Below are 21880 nucleotides of genomic sequence, written 5' to 3' on the forward strand. Positions count from 1 at the left end.
TTCTCTCTAGTCACCACATCCCTTCACAGTCCCGCTGTGCAGTACTTGGAGTAAATGAAGCTTTCAGGCAGTTTACACCTGATTGCAGGTGGGGAAGGGTCCTGGGCTCTGCCCAGGGTATGAGCACATTCCCAGAGAGTAAAGGCACATCTGGAACTCACAAGCTGTTCGTGTATCAAAGCACTGAGACAGTGCTCAGCAGATATCAAATGCTGCAGCTTCCCACGGCTTTTGTTTGGAAATAAGAGCGAGATCACCTCCAACCTCAGCTACTTTATGAACCCACACAACGTTTTTCTGTCTAGTTACAGCTTTTTCCTTTGGCTCTTGTTCCCAAACACTCTCCCCAGGTAAGAGACACCCACCAGTTTCCATCTCTGCTCTGGAATAGCGCTGATATCCACAGGATGACGCTCTATTACATTGAGGAAACGGGCCTCAGGGACAGCAATAGCACAGATTACATGGACCCACCTGGGGAACAAAGCAAAGAGACAAATCAGAGTCTGCCATTAGTTGAATTAAATGCTCAGGAGGGCAGTTAACATTTCCCTGCCTCCCTCAGCATCAAGGCATATTTATATGGGTTGGCAGCCTTGGCAACGTTACCGACTGTTAATTACGGTCGCACGAGGTAAATGTCTCTGCAACAACAGGGATCAACCTGCTCATGCATCTGATTTTGCAGGATACTAAACATTCTCTGAGAAGACTTTTCTCTGAGAAACAACCATGATCAACAAGTGTTCAGAACTTCTGCTATGGAGCACCTGGTGTGGTGTAAGACAGCACAGGCATTGAGGCTCGTCCTGCCAAGTGCAGAGCTGTCACCTCCAGAGCACCAAACCTTGCTGGTACACTGAGCATTAAGACCCAATTCACAACAGCAGGAGATTGGATGGCATGTGGGAGGAAAATATCCCAAAATACAACACTCACCGCCCATCAGTGGTCATCTGAAGAGCTCCTCCCCTGAGATTGCACAGGCAACATTCCTGCAGGAACACAACTCCTTCAGAACCGGACGGGAAAGCTCGGCCCATCTCCCCCCAGGAATGACTGCACCCCATCTGGGATGTCCCAGGCACACTGAACCCTCCCACCACCCATCTCTGGAGAAGTATCTGGCTGGGCCCAGAGAGTGGTGGTGAACGGGGCTGCATCCAGCTGGGATCTGGTCACTAGTGGTGCCCCCAGGGATCAGTGTTGGGCCCAGTTCTATTTAATATCTTTACAGATGATTTAGATGAGGGGATTGAGTCCATCATCAGCTGGGGGGGAGTGTCGATCAGCTGGAAGGCAGGAGGGCTCTGCAGAGGGACCTGGAGAAGTTGGAGAGTTGGGCTGATTCCAAGGGGATGAGGTTCAACCAGGCCAAGGGCTGGGTCCTGCACTTTGGCCACAACAACCCCCGGCAGCTCCAGGCTGGGCCAGAGGGGCTGGAGAGCAGCCAGGCAGGAAGGGAGCTGGGAGTGGGGATGGACAGGGAGCTGAACAGGAGCCAGAGTGTGCCCAGGGGGACAAGAAGGCCAATGGATCCTGGCCTGGCTCAGGAACAGGGTGGCAAACAGGTCCAAGGAAGTGATTCTTGCCCTGGACTCAGCACTGGTGAGGCCACCCCTGGAGTGCTGTGTCCAGCTCTGGGCCCTCAGCTCAGGAAGGACATGGAGGTCCTGGAGCAGGTCCAGAGGAGAGCAACGAGGCTGGGGAAGGGACTGGAGCACAAGTGCTGTGAGGAGAGGCTGAGGGAGCTGAGGGGGCTCAGCCTGGAGAAGAGGAGGCTCAGGGGAGACCTCCTCACTCTCTGCAACTCCCTGACAGGAGGGGGGAGCCAGGGGGGGGTTGGTCTCTCTTCCCAGGCAACCATCAGCAAGACAAGAGGGCTGGGTCTGAAGCTGTGCCAGGGGAGGGTTAGGTTGGATATTAGGAAGAATTTCTTTCCAGAGAGGGTGCTCAGCCATTGGAATGGGCTGCCCAGGGAAGGGGTGGATTCTCCATCCCTGGAGGTTTTTAAGAAGAGACTGGATGTGGCATCAGTGCCATGGGCTGGGAACCACAGCGGGGTTGGATCAAGGCTTGGATTGATGATCTCAGAGTCCTTTCCAACCCAGCTGATTCTGTGATTCTATGATTCTATGACTCCCAGAGTATCCCCTGGGAATTGTGTGGTCTGCAGAGGGGCAGGTCCTCACCGCTGCCCACGCGTTGGCTGAGCACCGCGAGCAAGACCAGCTCTCGTTCACCAGGTCTGGACGAATTCCGTAACAGCCTGAAAGAAAACAGTTACATCCTCATCAGGTCAGAGTCCTCCCACCATATCTGTGCTATTGACTTGTTGACTTTTCAGTTAGAAGCATCTCTGAGAGCAGGTGCAGCGTTTGGATGATTATATTCAATAGGCTCAGACTAAAGTCTGAGGGGGCAGAATTTGGGACCAGCAGGTCTAAAAATAAACAAAAAATCCACATATAGGAAACTCTCAACATTTTTTTTTTTTACTTTTCTAAGGATTACAATAACAGGACTTTGATCCTTCAGGCAGGAACTGGGCTCCAAAGTGATGCTATCACTGCTGGAAGGCACTCACACAGCAAAACAGGTAAGGCCACTGAGTTTTGGCAAGGTTGAAGCAATTCTCTTTGCTACATGGTGCTATGAGGAAGGACAAACCCAATAACACTGCAAGGAAATTAAATACCTGCATTTCACATATTTAACAGTATTTAATTTATGGTTATATAAAGTGTTAAAAACATCTGATTTTACAGAGCATCAACTACTGTAACATGCAAGCACCAAATCCTCCTACAGCAACACCAAAATAGTAAAGTGGCATTAAAGCCATAATAAAGACAGAGAAATAAGAACAAAAAAGACCCTAAAATTCTGGAAAAGGCACTGAGGTTTGTCACTGAAAACAATGGGGGAAAGAAATAATTTTGAAAAAGTGGATCTATGTGATTCCTGCAAGCTTGTAAAGCAAGTGGAAAATTAAATACAAGCATCCCAAATAACACACAGTTCATCCCACCCAGCCTTTACCTATCCTACCAAAACCCCATCCAGCCTTCACCTATCCTAAAAAGCTGAACAGAAAGTTTCAGCTGGGAACAACAATCTCAAATTACCGAATTAAACTTAAACAAAGTCATTCAGAAAGCACTGGGATTGCCACCATAACCTGATTTATAAATATCATCCACTTAGCCAGATAAACAGCATGTCAAAAAAAGTCAATACTATGGATCTGCAGCTGTTCCCCACAGCTGAGATCTCTTTTCATCATATGGCAAATCAGGAAAGCAGATTCCACCCAGTCCTAGAACATGGGCAGGGTGTTCAGTCCAAAAACTGAGCTGAGACAGAAGCAGACACTGAGCTGGAATAGTGCTGGACCTCACAGAGGTGGGAGCAGGCTGGGATTTCAGCATGGATTTCTTGCTCCAGGGCCACAGGCAGCTGGAATTTGGGATCTGGGAAAAGGAGACTGAGGGGAGACCTTATTGCTCTCCACAACTCCCTGGCAGGAGGTTGGAGCCAGGAGGGGGGTCGGGCTCTTCTTCCACATAAAAAGCAACGGGATGAGAGGAAACAACCTCAAGCTGTGCCAGGGGAGGTTGAGACTGAAAATTAGGAAAAATTTCTTCATGGAAAGGGTTGTGAAGCATTGGCACAGGCTGCCCAGGGCAGTGGTGGAGTCACCATCCCTGGAGGTGCTCAAACAGCGTGTGGATGTGGCACTTGAGGACACGGTTTCGTGGTGAACCCGGTGGTGGTGAGGGGGTGACTGTGGGACTTGATGATCTTAAAGGTCTTTTCCAATTTTAATGATTCTATGAGGGGAGAACAATCATATTTACCAAGCCCCAGACTGTCCCATAAGGACAATCCTAACAGACCAAGAAAAATATGCTCTTTTTATGGATTTTGTCAACGCCTCAAAAGCCCAGAAACCTTCACAAAACCTTCCCCCTCCGTCTGTTCCGGCTGCTGCCGTAACCCAGCACAGTTTGGGAGGACACTTCTCAAGAACACTCAGGCTGCCAACTGGTTTTACAGCACAGATTAGCCAAAATACACCCCTCAACACTGCAATCCTGCAATAAAAGCAAATGGATCCTCTGCAGCAAAGTCAAAGGCATGTCACAGACCCGGAGCACAAAGAAGGAAACAAGAATTCACTGGAGACTCCAGCAGATTTAAGGTCTGTCCTGTCCTCAAGGGGAAAGCACAGCCAAAATAAAAAGCTGCTTTTCTCTATACCTTGAGTGTGCAGATTAACATCATCTTGCCCACATCCCTCTGTCCCTAAATAGAATTTGGCCACTGAAACCATTTGGATAGGTTGGACTATTGCAGACATATGGATGGACAAGATGCAGCATCTCTGATTGCTACAGAGGCCACAATTTGGGAAGGAAGGAACATCCTCACTGTGCTTATTAGCCAGGAATGACCATAATCAGGGATTCAGCACAGAAATAAAAGTTGCCTTCCAGTTCTCCACCAGAGCCAGCCCTGCTGAGCTGCATGGGGACCTGCAGGCTCTAAAATTGGAACAACAAAAGTAATTCCAGCTGATGCAAGTCAAATAAGATTCCCCATCTGTCAAGATCAAACAGCTGAGCAGGAATTTGTCACATCTCCTACGAGCCCAAATGTTAACTGGATGTTGTACAATCCACACTGAAGGTACACACTCCACCAGGATTAATCAGATCTCCTTTTAGACATAACTATCAGGGAAGCAAACAGACATATGTTCCCTCTTGTAATCAAGTGCCATTACTACAAACAGTATCACAGACACTAATAAAATGTATCTCCAGCTCCTCCATAATCTCTGCTGCACGCAGGAACAATACAGCCTCACCCAGCAGAGCAATTTTGGGAGGAAATATTTGAGAGGAAACAGTGCAATAAGCCTTGGGAGCTCTGCTTTATTACAGAAAATGAAAGATATCGAAAGAAAGAATCTTTTCTCTGAGACAGAAAAAGGATCAGCCAACAAAACAACCCCTAAAAAGAATATTGGTGTGAATTTTTAGGATCAGTGACTGCCGAGGTGGACTTGAATATACAGATATTCCTTCTAGTGGAAGGTGTTCCTGCCCGTGGCAGGGGGTTGGAAGTGGATGATTTTTAAGGTCCCTTCCAACCCAAACCATTCTGTGATTCCAAGATACACTTGCACCAGAAAAGGAAAAAAAAATAGGAATGACAGGTGTAGCAACCCTGGAACTCAAATACAGGCAACACACAAATAAACTCAGGAGTTTCCCAATGCCCCAAAGGCTTTGGGAAGGAGGGAACACTCACTGGCATGGACCTGCAGGCAGCATTTGGCACAGGATATCAAGGGACTGGTTCCATCCTCTCCAATGTAGGAATTTGAAGGAAGGGGCTCTGTGTTTTCCCCACTTGAGGTAAAGCACATCTCTGGGATCAGGGGCTTGGTCTTCTGGCCACACTTGGAAAGGTGGATGAAAGAGGACGGTTCCCCTCCGGAGACCGGGCCAGCTTCCTTATCCACCTGTAAGGACTTGGAGAGGAAATGTCAGCACATGGAATCACCTCCTCCCTGGGCACAATTTAAACTTTCAAGGCTGAGCAGTCCCCTTGCAAAAAACCCCCCAAGCACCTGCCAGCAGACAGCCAAAAACTGAGCCTTAAAACCCAGTTCCCAGGCACAGCCCACCCCTGCCTTGCTCCTCTTCCTGAGGTCTCTCCTGGGACCTGTAATTTGGTTGGAAAAGCTCAAAGAAGCTTTAGAATAATGAGCAGCTTTTCCTGGTTTTCCTCTGTAAAAAAATCTGAATTCCTAAATTGTGGCTGAAAACACCGAGGAAAAATAAAAAGGAAAATCTTATTTAAAGCAAGACCTTCCCTCCCCCTCTCCCACCCCTCTGGCATCCTTCCCTACTCTTCCTGCAAGAATTCCTCCTGAAGGACATTTCAAGGTTTCTGGTAGCAGGCAGAGTTAAAAGCAATGGATTAAACCAGCCCAGCTGCACCCAGTTTTCCTCAGAACCATCAAACAACATCCAGCAATCAGAACAGATATTTTATTTTCAGTCTCTATAATAAATCAAAGAGATTTTATTGAAGGGGGGGGGGAGGTGGGTCCTGCTTTTTCTCAGAAAAAGCTCCCAACACATATCCAAGGAATCTAAGGCACATATTCCTGGTGGACACACAAAGCCAAATCTGGCTTTCTGGGAGAACAAATCAATACACAACTGAGCAAATGACTAATTCATCTGATGAATTTTTGCCTTTCTGCTCATAACATCTCCCAGAGCATATTGGTAGTTTCCAAAAGAGATGATGGATGTGCTTACTCAGTAAATCTTGATTTTGTTGCTTGTTTGCATATATTCAGCAGTCTGGGCCTGTGCTGAAACACCAGCAATCACCAGTTTGATGTGCAGAGTTTTCTGCACATGAAACAAGTGTTTGCAAAGCTCTTTAAATGTGTGATTTTAAAAAATGAACACTGAGAAAGCCAGAGAAGCCAGGAAAAAAAAAAACAAATACAAAAAAAACCCCAAAAAGGCTGTGCCAAATCCAAACACTTTCCTTTGGGGTGCAAATTTGTAGGGGTCTGTCTTTATTATAAATGTCTACATCCTAACTCATCCATCTGAGCAGTATCAGAAATTTAGATTAGATATTAGGAAAAATTTCTTTATGAGAAGCATGGTCAGGTATTGGAACAGGCTGGAGTCTCCAGCCCTGGAAGCATCCAAAAAACATGGGAATATGGCACTGGATTTAGTGGTGAACGTGGGGCTGGGGCTGGACTGACAGCTGGACTTAATCTTAGAGGTCTTCTCCAAGTTTAATGATCCCATGTGAGGAATTACCTGGTTGTAGGGGTAGAAGAGGGTGCAGACAGCACAGTATGGCTCACTCAGGGCAGCAGCTGCATTGAATTTTCTTTCAGCTGGGAAATTAAGTGCTTTATTCTTCCACTGGAAGGAAAGTAAAGATTTCAAAGCCTCTGGATCGCTCATATCTTCCTCTCCAGAAAATGGAAACGTTTCTGGAATGAAAGAAAAAAAATCCCAAAACAATGGACAGTCAGGAGAGGTTTATAGACAGAACAGGTGAAATGGCAGCAAGGTTGAGTAAACAGCTCATTCTCAGCAATACAAGTGCAATAAATAAAAACATTCAACTCATCCATGGTTCCTCATATGCCTTAAATACTTCCTAAATGGATATAATTCCTACTGTATGGGTAGGATGGACAAGAGAGGGACAGAGATGACTTAATGGAACTGGCCATGAGAAGGAGGAAGAAGAAAATCTGGATTTACTGCCCTCACAACTCCACTTTCTGGCTGTGGAAACCTATTCCACCCTAATGAAGCTTTAATTTGAACTTGAGTAAGTTCAAAACACATGATGTGTCCCTTTGCTCTCTCCAAGTGGGAGCTGCATTCTCTGGAAGATGTGGATGCAGTTGGTGCTGGTTTGGTCAGGACAGTTCCCAATTCCCACCACTCAGTGTGTTCCAACCTTCCCAAGGTGCCTCCTGTGCCTGTTCCACCAACACAAACCTTGGCTCTGGGATATCCTGGGTTCAGGTGTTCCTTTCACAGCCATTCCAGGGAGGACACACACTAAACCCTCCCTTTGCTCTCCCCACCATCCCTCCCCCTGCCAGAGCTCTGCCAGGTCCTGCTCCTGCTAATTAGTTTGCTAATTCTTGCTTTTCATAAACCTTTAAAAGGCCCTTGGCCTTTCAGGATTAAACCACTGCAGGATCCCTTTGGGGGGCCAAGTTTCTTACCCTTCCTTAAGGAAGGAAATTTGAGTCACTGTAAGTGTTAAAGACATTTTCCACACAAGCCTAAGTGTAAATCAGTCCCTGCATCACCAATCTGCAAAGTTTCCAAGAGAACAGGGAAGTCAAAAACATCTTGGTAGAACATTATCCCCAGAGCTCAGCACATTAAGCCAAATTGTTCACTGCCTCACTGTTAATTACTAGAAATAAGCAGTTAATGTTCTGCTCTACAGGTCTTAAGTCTCCTCCCCAATTCTCCCTCCCTTTGAAGATTTTCTGGCTCTCAGGTTACCTGAAAGGATAAAAGGAACTTGGAGTAAAACATTAACAGCTGAGTTCACATCTCAGATTTTAAATGTTCCCCTCGACTAATCTAATACAGAATTGCCAGACAATGTGGAAATTTGATTATGTTTAATTAATCACTCCTCTTTGGGAGGTGATGGATGCTGTCTGTGTGGCTCTGTCATACTTCAAAACAAGGTTACTTCCTAAAAAGTGCCTTTTCTTTTTAAGACATGAGTCAAAAACCTCATGTTTCTCCAAATTTTAGTTGAGGCACATCAGGTGACAGGCAGGGATTTATGATACCAGTGAAATCAATGCAAGCAGCATCCTAATCCAGAGTGACAGAGGGAGAGAAAAAGGGAATGACTGCTGTGTGTTATCACCTTCTCTCCTCCCAGGATGGACCCTGGGGGACACACAGCTCCTACCCTGCAAGTAAGGAGGGACAAACAATTTGTCTGGACTTAATCTTAGTGTAGCATGTGCTTAATTTACATGCTCACTGTTCCTCTTGCAGCCTTCAGATCATCCTGGTACATCATTCCCTGCAAAAGCAGGGAGTGCAGAGAGCTGCTTCTATTCCCTGGTGGGGAGGGAAGAATCTGTTTGATCAGACTGTGCCCAGCAGGGCTGTAAATCAGCCCCCAGGAAATGCTCCTGCTCCAGCAGCCAAGTCCCCAAACACCATCCAACAAAAGTCAGGGCACTGGGAAGAATCTGCCTAATGAGGAGCCTCCAGCACAAAGTTGGCTGCAAGGTCTCACCCCAAGAGAAGGTAACGAGTCCCTGCTGCCCCTCAGCTCTTCACTCCACCTCACACACCCCAAGACATCAAAGGCATCCTCCAAGGTGAGGAAAGGGGTGTTCAGGATAACCCCTTCCTGCAGGGAGCTTCTCTAAAACCAAGGGATGTGTTCTCTGAAGGGAAGGGAACAGGGAAGGTGTTGTCCTTTGGAATGAGGAGCTGTGAGTAGGGACTGGCAGCTACACCCACAGCCCTGCCCCAACACACAGAATTTACTGTGGCCTTGTCTATATTCATGGGGAAAGACCCAAAAGTGGGAAATTACACCACAAAACAGAGTGAGAGGTAGGAGTCTTTTTTTTCCCCTTGGTCCAGACTGTTGGGGTATTCACAGGGACTGGAATGTGGGAAAAGAAGGATCAGTGATGTGCAGTTAAGCACTGACAGACTTGAATTCTCATTTCTGCATCTGCCAAGAAAAGTTGGGCCCCAACACTGACATGAATTAAAAGCCTTTAAAAGGTTAGAATTAACTCTCCCCACACACACAAGAGCAGGCCTGACCTCCACTGCCTTCCAAGATCTCATTCCACTCCAATATCCAACACGGAGCTTTTCCTTTAAGATGCAATTTTCTGTGAACTCTCTTTTCCCTTTGCCCAAAATGCTGCCTCACTTTGCAGCCAGCAAAATATTTTTCTTGAGAGGAAAAAAAAAAAAGGGTGGGAGGTGAGAAGGGAACACCTCCCACGGAGGAGTTTTGTTTCCAGCTGGGTTATCAAAATGGGAACACACTGCATTTTCCACCAGTGAAGTGGAACACACAAAGTTTCAGGGCACCCAGTTATGGGAATGGCTTCAGGAATTCTGTGGATCAGGCAAGACAAACATTCCTGGTGGTGCTCACTCACCCTCATCACTTGAGGTCTCCTGTTTGACCACGGACAGCGGGGAGCGGGTCGGGGGTTTGCCCAGGGGGTGACGACGACTCTTCTTGATCTCCATCTTCATTTTGGAGAAAGCAGAAGCAGTCTGGAAGGAAGCAGAACAAGCTGGATGGGCCTCCCAAAGGAGGGAACAGGACAAGAGAGGCAGAACTCTTGTCAAAAAGGGTTCTGAAATCCACACAGCAAACTTTTCAATGCCTTTTGGCTGAAACGCTTCAGTTTTCTGAGCCAGTTCCTGTAGCTGATAAAAGCCAACACTAACTCTCCAGAAGTTGGGTAAACTACAGAGTTTTCTTCCAGTCAGAACAGGCTCAGAACATCTGCAAGCTGCCAATTCAATTTGCTAATGAAAAGTCTGGTCAATCACATACACAGCTGGGAACTTCATGAAAATTATGGATCATCAAATCCCGGAATGGGTTGAGTTGGAAGGGACTTTAAAACACATCCAGTCCCACCCCCTGCCATGGGCAGTGACAGCTTGTGCTATCCCAGGTTGCTCCAAGCCCTGTCCAACCTGGCCTTGGACACTTCCAGGGATGGGGCAGCTACACCTTCTCTGGATAATCTGTTCCAGGGCCTCTCCACCCTCACAGGGAAGAATTCCTTCCCAATAACCCATCCAACTCTGCCCTCTGGCAGTGGGAAACCTTCACCCTTTGTTCTATCACTACATACCCTTGTGGTGTGCATGTACAGGGCACACAGGACCAGAAACATTTTCCTAGAACATTCCAGCATATTTACATTGTACTGGACCCACTGCCCCATTTCCCAGTCAACACTAAGTACATTCACCCTCATCCCAGGAGCTCCCCATCCTGAACTGAACCACAGACTGAACTGTGAGAAATTATTCCCTCTCCCCCTGTAAAAGCCCTCATCCCAGGAGCTCCCCATCCTGAACTGAACCACAGACTGAACTGTGAGAAAACATTCCCTCTCTCCCTGTAAAAGCCCTGTAAAAATATTCCCTCTCTCCCTCTCTCCTGTGGCTCCCCAGCACGGCACTATTCCACTGGAGGCTCAGAAACAATCATGGAATCAGAGAATGGCTTGGGTTGGGAAGGGCCTTGAAGGTCATGGAGATTCTTCAGGAAGAGTAGAGAGACCTTTCACTAGACCAGGGTGCCCCACCCAACCTGGCCTTGGACACTTCCAGGGATGGGACAACAACTGTGGACTCCTCTCATCACAACAAGTTACTGCTTCAAACCAGCAAACCTTACAGTGCTTGCTCATGGAAAGCTGCCAATCACTGACCTCTGCAGTGACCTCTGGGGCTGCTGGCTCTGCATTCTCCTCCTCCTTCCCAGGGCTCTCCAGGGGCACTGCCTGCTCCCTCCAGCCCAGGCTCTTCTGGGTGGCGAACTGCTCGAAGGCCTGCTGGCAGGACATGCGCTCCTTGTCGAACACCACCTTCTTGGTCCTGGGCACCACGTAGAGCATGGGGATGATGGGCCTGGGTTTGAAATCCTCCTCCTCCACCGGCGCCTCCGAGGGCTGGATGATGTTCAGGGGGCCCGGGGGCAGGTTCTTCTCCGCCGTGGCCGGCGCCGGGGGCACCGGGGGCACCGGTGGCCGCGCTGCCACCGCCTCGCCCTCTGCCAGCTGCTGCTGCTGCGGGGCTGGGGGTGGCACTGGGGGCTGCACGGGGGGCTGAGGGGCTTGCAGGTGGTGCTGGTGCTGATGGAAAAGGTGCTTCTTCTTCCTCTCGCCTTTCACTTTGGGAGGACGGGCCTTTGCTTTGCACTCCCCTGTTTCAAGAGAACAAGGCAACAGTGAGCTCCTGGGCCAAGAGCCAATATTTACTGTTTCCCTCCTTTCAACAAAGAGCTCCAGTGCTGGGCTAACCTGTCCCACCATGGCACTATTGCTCTAACATGTCCCATCATTATTGTTCCAACATGCTCCATCATGGCATTACTGCTCTAACCTGTCCCATCATGGCATTATTCCTCTTATATATCCCATCATGGCATTACTCCTTTAACATATTCCATCATGGCTTTATTCCTCTAACATATCCCATCCTGCAATTATTCCTTTAACATATCCTGTCATGGCATTATTGCTCTAACCTGTCCCATCATGGCTTTATTCCTCTAACATATCCCATCACGGCATTATCCTCTAACATGTCCCATCATGGTTTTATTCTTCTAATATATCCCATCCTGCAATTATTGCTCTAACATGTCTCATCCTGGCATTATTCCTCTAACATGCTCCATCATGGCATTATCCTCTCACATGTCCCATCATGGCTTTATTCTTCTAATATACCCCATCATGGCATTATTGCTCTAATATATCCCATCATGGCATTATTCCTCTAACATATCTCATCCTGCAATTATTGCTCTAACATGTCCCACCATGGCATTATTGCTCTTATCCCATCATGGCATTACTCCTCTAACATGTTCCATCATGGCTTTATTCCTCTAACATATCCCATCCTGCAATTATTGCTCTAACATGTAACAATCCTCATATTATTGCTCTAACATGTCCCACCATGGCATTATTGTTTTAACATGTCCCACTATGGCATTATTGCTCTTATCCCATCATGGCATTATTCCTCTATCATGTCCCACCCTGGCATTATTCCTCTATCATGTCCCACCCTGGAATTATTCCTCTAACATGCTCCATCAGGGATTATTCCTCTCCAACAGGCCCCCTGAGAGCTGCAGACATCCAGCTGTGCCTCAGCACTGCCCTAGAGAAGCCCACATTACAAAGAAAAGACTTGTGTCATTTCTATGGACTATTAAATTCTTGACTGGAGCAGAAAGGCTGCCAAAATGAATGTTTCCTGGAGGGAAAAATATCTAAATCCCTAAGAAACTGGACAGTGTGCCAGAACTCATGTCATTTATTACATTAGCCCTGACTCTGTATTTCAAGTATTTTGTATCAGCAGCCTCCAAAGTTGGGGGCACAAAACCATCCACTGGGGTGCAGGAAGGAAATATTTTTGTACTGTTAACAAAATAAAATATATCTCTAGAGTAGGGTTTCTTTTATCTTTAGGTCTTCCTTTTTTAAATCTCTGCTTTTCTCTATGTCTATAACAGACATATCAGCACAGAAATACAAGTGTACCTGGGTATTTCTGTGCTATATATAAAGAAGTAAGTATATAAATAAAGACATACATCAGGAAGTGTGCTCAATTTTTGTTTTGCTGATAAGGAGGTGCAATCAAAAAAGTTTGGAGGCCCCCATTCTGTATCATATTGTGCTAAACCTCTGGTCCTCCCTTTATTTGCAAGCCCAGCTCTTATCTGGGTAATAGTGTGTGTCAACGTGCTCAACAGCCCCAGGAAATGAAGAATTGAACAAAGACACCTGAATCATTATTACCAGGAGATTTCTGCTGTAAAGTCTCTTTAAAAGATGCCTTTAAAGCATAAATCAGGCAGAGCACTGAGCTAAGCCTGTTACAGACCCCACACCAGCACGGGATACTGAGACATCCTTTACACTGCCCCTGTTTCTCCCAGCTCACTGTCACTCATTTGATCTGTACAGGTCTCTCACATGGCTCTGACAACACTTCTGGAACAGATAAACATCCCAATATCATCATAAAAGGTCCATAAAAGTCTCCCCACCTCTCTTCTCAATGGAACTCTGTTATGGGAACCACACACTGATTTTCCAGCAGTGGTTAAAAGTCCTGTTGGCCACTGAGGGAGTGTCTCAGGTTAGGAGAGGAGCTGCCTTCCCCTCTTCCCTCTGCCATGATGTGTGTTCCCACTGCCCAGCTCCTCCCTCACTCCAGGGATGGAGTCACCAGTTCCCCCAAAGGCAGGGAAACCAGAGATGCTCACAGGCAGAGGCCAGGGCTCCACTGATTCCAGAGGAGATTGGTTTCCACCTCCAGATGCTGTGACAAAAGGTCATTTCCCATAACAGGATGGGAGGAAGAGCTGGTGACACCCCAAAAATGATGTTTCACCAACCCCATCCTACTAAGACCCTTCCACTACTCCCCCAAACCTGACCAGTCAAACCCAGTAAATGGAAAACCAGACAAACCATCACACAAAAACAAGGTGTCTGCAGGAGGAAGGGTGAACAACCCAACAATGAGATAAAGTGCCAATATCCCTGCTGAAATCTTCCAGGGAATACCTCAGCCTCAGCATTTCCCAGAAGTCTGCTCTGGGATGACTTTATTTACACTAACTTATAAACATGGGAACAAGTCCAGCCCAAATAATTATAGCTGTGCTTGTGTAGGCAGTCCCTCAGATAAACTGGTTTGTTCTATCACAGAGAAAGGAATATTGAATTTCCTTAGAGAAACAAACCCAGTGAATGAAAGGCAAATTGGATTTCTCCCCAGTTGCACAAAACCAGATCATATTTACTCTCTATACACTCTGAGAATTCTCTCCCCAACAACACCACAAATGCCATTCACCAGCTTTATTGACTTCTAAAGGGTAATTTGACAGCAGCTGGCACGTAGAACTGGGCTTAAAAGTCTTTGCATTAAGATGAACAAACGAGTTTGCAAGTGAATCTATAGAATCAGAAGCCAGGGGAAAGGGAGGTAAAATTCCAAGTGCCTGTCTTGGCTGTCCTGAACATTTCTAGGAAGGAAAGGGATCTGCACAAATCCATTGTAGGTTAACAGAGGAAGGTCTTTGCTGTCCTTCCTCGTGTAGCAGAGCTGGAAAACACGTGTGACAATGTGGGGTCATGGGGAGAAGTGTCCAGGGATAATGGGAAATAATGGACAGAGCTCAGGAAAGCTGAGGAGCAGCTGAGGGAGCAGGGGGGGCTCAGCCTGGAGAAAAGGGGGATCAGGGGGGACCTTCTGGCTCTGCAGCTCCCTGGAAAGAGGTTGGAGCCAGAGGGGTCGGGCTCTGCTCCCAGGGAACAAGGGACAGGACAAGAGGAAACAGCCTCAAGCTGTGCCAGGGGAGGGTCAGGTTGGACATCAAGAGGAATTTCTCCATGGAAGGGGTGCTCAGGCACTGGAAGGGGCTGCCCAGGGAGGTTTGGAGTCCCCACCCCTGGAGGTGTCCAAGGAAGGACTGGATGTGGCACTGAGTGCTCTGGGCTGGGGGACAAGGTGGGATCAAAGGTTGGACTCCATGACCTTGGAGGTCTTTTCCAACCTCAAAAATCCAGGGATTCTGTGATATCTTTGAGGGGAAGGGGTTTTGGTGAAGAAATCAAACCCCTTCCATAGGACCCCACACCACAGCTTTGGGCAACAGGATTATAAAAAGATGCTACAGGAGCCTGGAATTCCTCCATTGCAGCAACATCTGCTGGGATGGGGCAGAGACAGTTAGAAATGGATTTCAGCACCAGAGGGAAGGTTTGTAGCCCAGTCTGCAGGACTCTTACCAGGCACAGCACCACAGGCAACACCTGCTGACTCACAGGAGAGATTTCTGCTGCTCAGCACCCCAGGAGAACAGCAGAGACTAAAGACTCTCCTTTCTCGTGTCCCAAGACAACCTGCTAAGAGTTCTGAATATATTAATAGCAACATAATAAATTATGAATGTAAAGCTGAGTCACAAAAACCAAAACAAAGCACTGTTAAGGGATCTGGGTCAGAAATCCTGAAAACCTCGAGTTATAAATACTCAGCTTGTCCAAATAACCAGCACGAAGCACAAGACGTACTTTGAAACCCTGATTACTCTGAAATCTCCTTCTTCCTCCTTTCTCAAGGTCATCTCTACTGGTGTAAACAGAAAATCAAGCCAAATTAAAACTAGAGAATAAAGAAAGGAAGGGAAGGAGGTGGGGGGGGAGCTGAATTGCCACGAGCAGGACCATCCAAGCAGATGCTCTTTTCTTTTTTCAAGATGAAACCCTAAGACACTTGTGAGAGGCAGCAGGATGTGGAAAACTAGAGAAGCCATTGGGATTTAATTGCTATATTGCAGTGAGAAAGCTGTATATTTGCTAACAGCCACACCAAGCCTGTTCCAGTGGCACTTGCTGCAGTGGTGCTGAAAATCAGCTTTTCCCTCCTGAGCTAAGAGTTAAAGAGCTCTTAAGATGTAGTGGAAGTGTATGATTTGGAACCTATTCAGCTAGAACAGAGTTTTTATTGTTCCTTGGCCATTCTAATGATCTCAGATCTGTCCCTGTCACTTATCTCTTGTCTCCGAAGAAAAATCAGCATTTTCGGGCCATTTATTCCAAGCATCAAGTGTTAAACTTGTACAAGAGCTCAGAGCAGACAATTTAACACACTGCTGCTGCTTCCAGGCTCAGGGCAATAGAAATTAAGTGTCTGCACTGTGCTGCTGCTCTGTGCAACAATGATTCTCCAACCCCTGATTCCCCCTGAAAAGAGAAAATACACTGTCTAGTTAAGAGGCTCTGGAACTGAACAAAGCCCTCAATTCTCTTCCCAGAGCTTCCATAGATTTCCTTTAAGATCATTATCAAGGTTCTCTAAACACTTTGCAGCATCAGTTTCTCCAAGTGCTAAACAAATAATGGAATGTACACAATAGATTAAAATTAATTCACTTCTCGGAGAAGCCTCAAGGAGGGAGTGGATCAGACACAGCAACCACTCAACCACACACGTTAGGGGGGGAAAAAATCAGCTTTTTCCCAGCAAAAATTGCAACTTTTGCTACACAGCCAAGAAAAAAGGTGTCACAGAAAGAGCCTCCTGCTCCATGGGTGAGTTCAGGCCTTGGGAATAACCATGTGCAGGAGAAATCCCAAAGGACTGGGAGCTGTCATGGACTGGTTTTCATTTCAGCCAGGCAAAGAAAGCTGAAAAGCTTCCCTGCTCCAGCTGGACTTGAAGAAACCCAAGTGGGACTCGTGTCAGCAGCTGAGGATCCCTCCCAACCTAAAGCTCCCTGGATTCAGCCTGTGAGAAATGGGAATAAAGGGAGGGAAAGAGGAAAGATGAATTGCACAAGGCAGTGCACAAATCAATCCTCTCCACCAGAAGGATGCAAAAATATATTTTATTTGTTTCCCTACGAAATATTTTTTTAAAATATTCCTCCCATAATATATATTTTTACAAACCTCTCATATTTTCAAACCTTACCAAGAAAGCTATTGGGACTGAATCCTTAAAGAGAGGGAAAAATCAGCTGCTGCTGTGAGTGATGGTGGATTGCAGGGAGCACAGATTTAATCCTGGGAAAAACTCTGCTGATATTTCAACAGAAATAAACAGCAGCACAGAAGTTATTTACAGAGGTGTTTTTAGAGAGATAACTTGCCCCAACTCTTCACTACCAGCAGTGAGCAGGGCCCTCACCTTCTCCCTCAATCCCTTTGCTTCTCTCCTCTTCCTCCAGGTCTGTCCCTCTTTTCAGCTCCTCTTTTACTTTCACGTCTTCCAGGGCAGTTTCAATGGCCATGACATCCCCCAGAGACTTCTGATCCTCTGTTTTGTGTCTCCTGTGCTGACTCCTTTTTCTGTGAGACCTGGAAGTACAAAAGTGGGATTTGACATGAAAGCACAGCCTTCAATACAGAAAACCATCACTGCCTTAAAAAAGCTGAATCCAAAACAAAAGGATCTTCTTTGGAGTGAAAACAGAAGGTAGTTAAAATAGCTACAGGGCAAAGGAGATATCTGAAAGGGAGCAGATGAACCTTGCATAACACAACATTTAAGATCCATTCTTGCAGCCATTAATTGTCTGGGTTTCCTGAAGAGCTTTTTCCCACCATCACTAATGTAAGCTCACAAGCTGCAGTCAAAGTGATTTTAATTGTGGTTTTAAATCTATTTTGCTTGTATTTCAAAATACAGAGGAAAACTTGTTTAAATCTCTCTTTCATCCTCTGCCTCCATTCCATTATTTCAGTTCATTCTGGCCATGCTTCCCTTTGGCAAACTGCTGGAAGCCTGCAAAGCATCATCTCCCAGCACTGCCAGTTCCTAAAAAACACACTATAATGAATGTTCAGAGCAAAATCAATAGGCAGACTATGATTATTCAGTGGTATAATTCACAAGGTCCAAGGCCTCGAAGAAATCTAACTAAAAAATAGGTATATTAATGTGATCAGACTAATACTAATGAGCCAATAGCAGTGCTGTTCATTCTTTTTAAAGTCAATGCCACTAAGAAAAAGAGATTACAGCAGCCACAATGCAAAGAAAAATGCAAATTCAGAAGTCAGGATGAGATTTTTTTTGGTTGGGAACTGAAGGAAGCCAAGCACCCACCCAGACACTCCCTCCCCACTGCTCAAGAGGGTCAGGGAGGGAAAACAGGAAGAAAAAGAGCCAGAAAACTTGTAAGTCCAGACAAATGCAGGTGAAGGAAAGAGGGAAGGATGAAAAGAGAAAGAAATAAGCCCAGGAAATGCACTCACCGTGTCCCCCAGGCAGAGCAGTGCCCAGCCAGGCTCCAAACCACCCCCACCCCAGAAGCCAAACCCCTCCTTCTTCCTCTCTCCCCCAGTTTTTATTGCTCCCCATCCCATTTTATGGCACAGAAGCTCCCTTTGGCCACTCTGGGCCAGCTCTCCCAGCTGGGTCCCCTCCCCATCTCTCACCCACCCCACAGAGGGGGGGAACATAAAGCCTTGACACTGTGCCAGTGAAACCAAAACCATCAGAGCCTTCTGAGCAGTGGTGTAGCCACAATTCCCAGCAACTCCATCCCAGCCAGTCCCAGTCCAATGTTTTTACAGAACCCATCCAATAGCTCCTTGAATTTTGGGTTTAAGTCTAACATGCTCTCTTTTCAAAAGAGGCTGATCCAGAAACTTGTCATTTTTACCCCATTTTTAGCATGGAGACACTTTTTTTGGGGGGGGGTGTGACAAACAGTCAAACACAACCACTGCCTAAAAATGTAGAAAAGCTGAAATTCAGCTTCCCATCCTCAGAGCCCAGAAATTCAGCTGCTAATTAGATTTGCAGCACAACAGAATTAAGGGCCCTTAATCAGGTAACTGCCAAAGGAGGGAGAAAAAAAACTTCCACCTGAGATGGAAGATGAATAGAAAAGCAGGTTGATCCATATGCACAGAGATTTCTAATTGCCAGACTCTGAGCATATGGTGGCTCTCCAAGTATAGATGTTGCCTTCACACCTGCAAGACAGTCATTAGCAGGAACACAGAGCTGAACCCAAAAGGATCAGCTTTGCTCTTCACCCAGATTCCAAGTCCACATCACCTTCCCTGGAGGGGGAGGAAAGGCAGGTGGGAGGAGAAAATAAAGCTGTGAGACTCTGTCATTGCAGCTGGAACTTTTTTTGCAGCTGCAGAAAGCATCAGAGTGGTGGCAAAGGGTGGTTTTAGGAAAGGGGGTTTTATTCCTGTGGGGTGGAAATGCCAGGCAAAAATGACAGCACAAAGCTTTATGCTCACAGGAGATAAAATACTCACAGGAGCCAAAAAAGAAAAAAAAAGATCTTCTGGCAGTGCTCTTCTCACTCTGGAGTTGTGGGGAAGAGAGGCAGGAAGCTCTACATTTAAAGAAACTGCTTCCAGAACTGCAGGCTGAAGGCTGAGCAGCTTCCCAGGTGAAGCTGTTCTGGGTCTGCCAGAATTCACACACCAGAAATGGGCTGTGGGGGACTGGACTGGACTAAAAACAGTCTCTTGCTGAAGCCACAAAGTAAACAAAGTTGAGTTTTTCAAGGTAACTAAGTCTGACTGACCTCAGAGAAGAAATAACACATCTCTGCAGAGTTTAAAAGCTCCATTTTCCAGGAGAGCTGACAAAAAAGCAGCGTTTGTACTCTTTGAAGAACAGACCACAAAGTGACTTAAATTAAGTAGCTACAACTGTGAAGAGGTTTGGGCAGAGGTGAATCCCTTCCCTCCATCCTGCTGAGAAAAATCAGGCTTCAAGTAAAATGATGTCTTGGAAAGACATAAGCACAGGAGAGAAAGTACTGCTAAGGAGTATTGAACAGCTTCAAAACTGCTTCAGGATAATACTGAAATAATCCAGGCAACACTGAAGAGATAAGGAAAAAATGTACCTGGATCTTTTGCAATAGGCTCAAGTTGAGAGAGAGGCTTCTCTGCTGAGGGAAAATAATCCTTGGTGTTCATACAGTACCTTACACTGTGCAAATATTTAGATATATAAGTAACCCTTAACAGTGACAGGCAGCAAAGAGATTCCCAATTTCCAGATGAGGAAGGAAAAGCTCCAGGGACCCACTGGAGTTCAGTCATTGCCCAGAGAGCACAAATGGCAACTTTCTGACTGAGATTGCACTGCTTTTCCTGAAGCTCATTATAGAAGGAATAGCTGCAAACATCTTAGGAATATAACCTGTGGGGCAGAGCAATATTGCAGAGGTCAGACATCTGCCAAATGCCATATTTATTGTGTCTTTGGGAGCATGGATTTAGTGGGGAACACACCTTTCCATTTCAGCATTTGTAAAATAATACTGGACAAAATACTTCATGTAGGGAACACAAGTCACAGGAGCCCCAGTCCAGGGCTCACTGGGTGACTGAAACTTCTGGAAGATGAACAGCAGTGATGGAGAAAGAAAGATAACACACTACTAAAAGTGTCTCTTTCTCTGATAAAATGCCTAAAAAATACATCAGCTATCGTCCAGTTATTAGGTTTTTAAATTGTTACTCAGAGTCCACATCAAAGATGGCCCCAGGAACTTATTTAACACTTTTTTTCCCCCTGGATTTCCAAGCAGTGATACTGGAACTGAAATTACCAGCAGAATATTACAAGTGGATGAAGCAACACAATTTCCAGAGCCTGCCAATGCTCTCAACCAGGAATTCAACAAATGCTAGATGAGAGCAGAAAGAAAGCATGTGCTGCACTGTAAGTGGGATGAGAAAGATGTAAAAAAGTAGGATATGGGAGCATATGGAAGGGCACACACTTTACCTCAACACCTTAAAATACAGAATCTCATTCTTCAAGTAAACTTGAGGAGGAAGGGAAGTTCTCCCACCACCAGCCAATGTTCAAACCCCTCCAGTTCAATTCTACTCTGAGTCAGCAGCAGCATTTTTATGCTTTTATGAGTTGCCCTCATCCACAACCAGTTATCATCACCCCCCTGCTAGTTCAGCAGATTAACTCCAGAATGAAAACCAGAGCAGGCACGAGACAGTTGAGGGTCTCCAATGACACAAGAGGTCACAGAAAACTACACCAAACCAAGAGAAACCTCGATGCCCAGAGATTTCCTGGGGGCTTTCAAAGAAGGTGATGTGAAAAAACTCAGGGAAAAAAAGGCAAACACCTCCAAGAGTTACTATTTTAAGAAGAACTTGACAGGAGAAAGAATGAAGTGATTGAAGGTGATGAGGGAAGTCACCTACCGGTGTTTGTTGTCCTCTTCCTCATCTCCTATCCTATAAAAGCAAGATTCCAACAGGAAAAGGTTAGCATGCCAAATTTTCCACTCCAAGCATGCTGTTAACACACAAAACCCACAGACTTGGAGAAAATTAAGACAGATCAAAGGAAGCACAGAAAGGCATGCATAAAATCCCTTTTGCAACCAGGGGGGCTTTTTTTTTTTTTTTCCCTTCCTGCCTTCTGATAAGTGAAGCTCTAAATGTTTACCATAGATTTTTTGTCTTCCAGGAGAAGATGAGATGTGAGGGGGCACCCGGTGTCCTACTTTGGAGAATATGTGCTTTTATAACATTTAAAGGGAAGAGAACAATGAGGGACACATTACCCACGACAAATTACAAGAGGTATTGTATAAAGAGAACAAAGGGAGGAGAAAAAAAAGAGTTTGAACTATCTCAAACTAAGAATTATGGCATTTAAAATCTTAGCAATTAGAATCAAAGGGCTCAGACACGACGACTGTTTTCTCTTTACCTGCGGAGCAATTTTGCCTTCAGCTCTGCCTTTGTCTCATTCCAGGCATCCAGTTCTGGGCTGGTCAGAGCTGTGGGTTTCATGTGGTCCAGGACAGCAATGTCTTTGCCTTGTTTCCATAAATCATATCGTTCTGGCTGCAGGACCCTCACAAACACATCCATGGAGATCTTCACCATGTCCTTGCGGCACGTGCACTGCAAGAGACCCCCCAACACAGGACACGTCACTCTGAGGGACTTCTCTCACCTCACCAGCCAAAGTTTCCCTTTCTCCAGAGGTAA

General features: G+C 46.1%; 1 protein-coding gene across 4 annotated transcripts in view; it reads right to left on the reverse strand.

Annotated features, from left to right (window-relative positions):
- Positions 1 to 21880, reverse strand: part of KDM4B (lysine demethylase 4B) — a 94615-nt gene that overhangs the window by 17556 nt on the left and 55179 nt on the right. For 2 of the 4 annotated variants that reach the window (XM_064637460.1, XM_064637458.1), the window contains exons 9-18: positions 21597 to 21793; positions 21083 to 21115; positions 17058 to 17227; positions 11039 to 11532; positions 9740 to 9860; positions 6867 to 7045; positions 5320 to 5542; positions 2193 to 2269; positions 940 to 995; positions 366 to 474 (exon numbers count right to left, since the gene is read on the reverse strand). In XM_064637460.1, coding sequence (XP_064493530.1) covers positions 366 to 474; positions 940 to 995; positions 2193 to 2269; positions 5320 to 5542; positions 6867 to 7045; positions 9740 to 9860; positions 11039 to 11532; positions 17058 to 17227; positions 21083 to 21115; positions 21597 to 21793 — 1659 coding nt within the window. The remainder of the gene's footprint in view (positions 1 to 365; positions 475 to 939; positions 996 to 2192; positions 2270 to 5319; positions 5543 to 6866; positions 7046 to 9739; positions 9861 to 11038; positions 11533 to 17057; positions 17228 to 21082; positions 21116 to 21596; positions 21794 to 21880) is intronic. The other 2 variants (XM_064637462.1, XM_064637459.1) reach the window with 1 other exon arrangement.

The sequence above is a fragment of the Pseudopipra pipra genome, chromosome 27, assembly GCF_036250125.1.
Source record: "Pseudopipra pipra isolate bDixPip1 chromosome 27, bDixPip1.hap1, whole genome shotgun sequence".
NCBI classification, from domain to species: domain Eukaryota; kingdom Metazoa; phylum Chordata; class Aves; order Passeriformes; family Pipridae; genus Pseudopipra; species Pseudopipra pipra.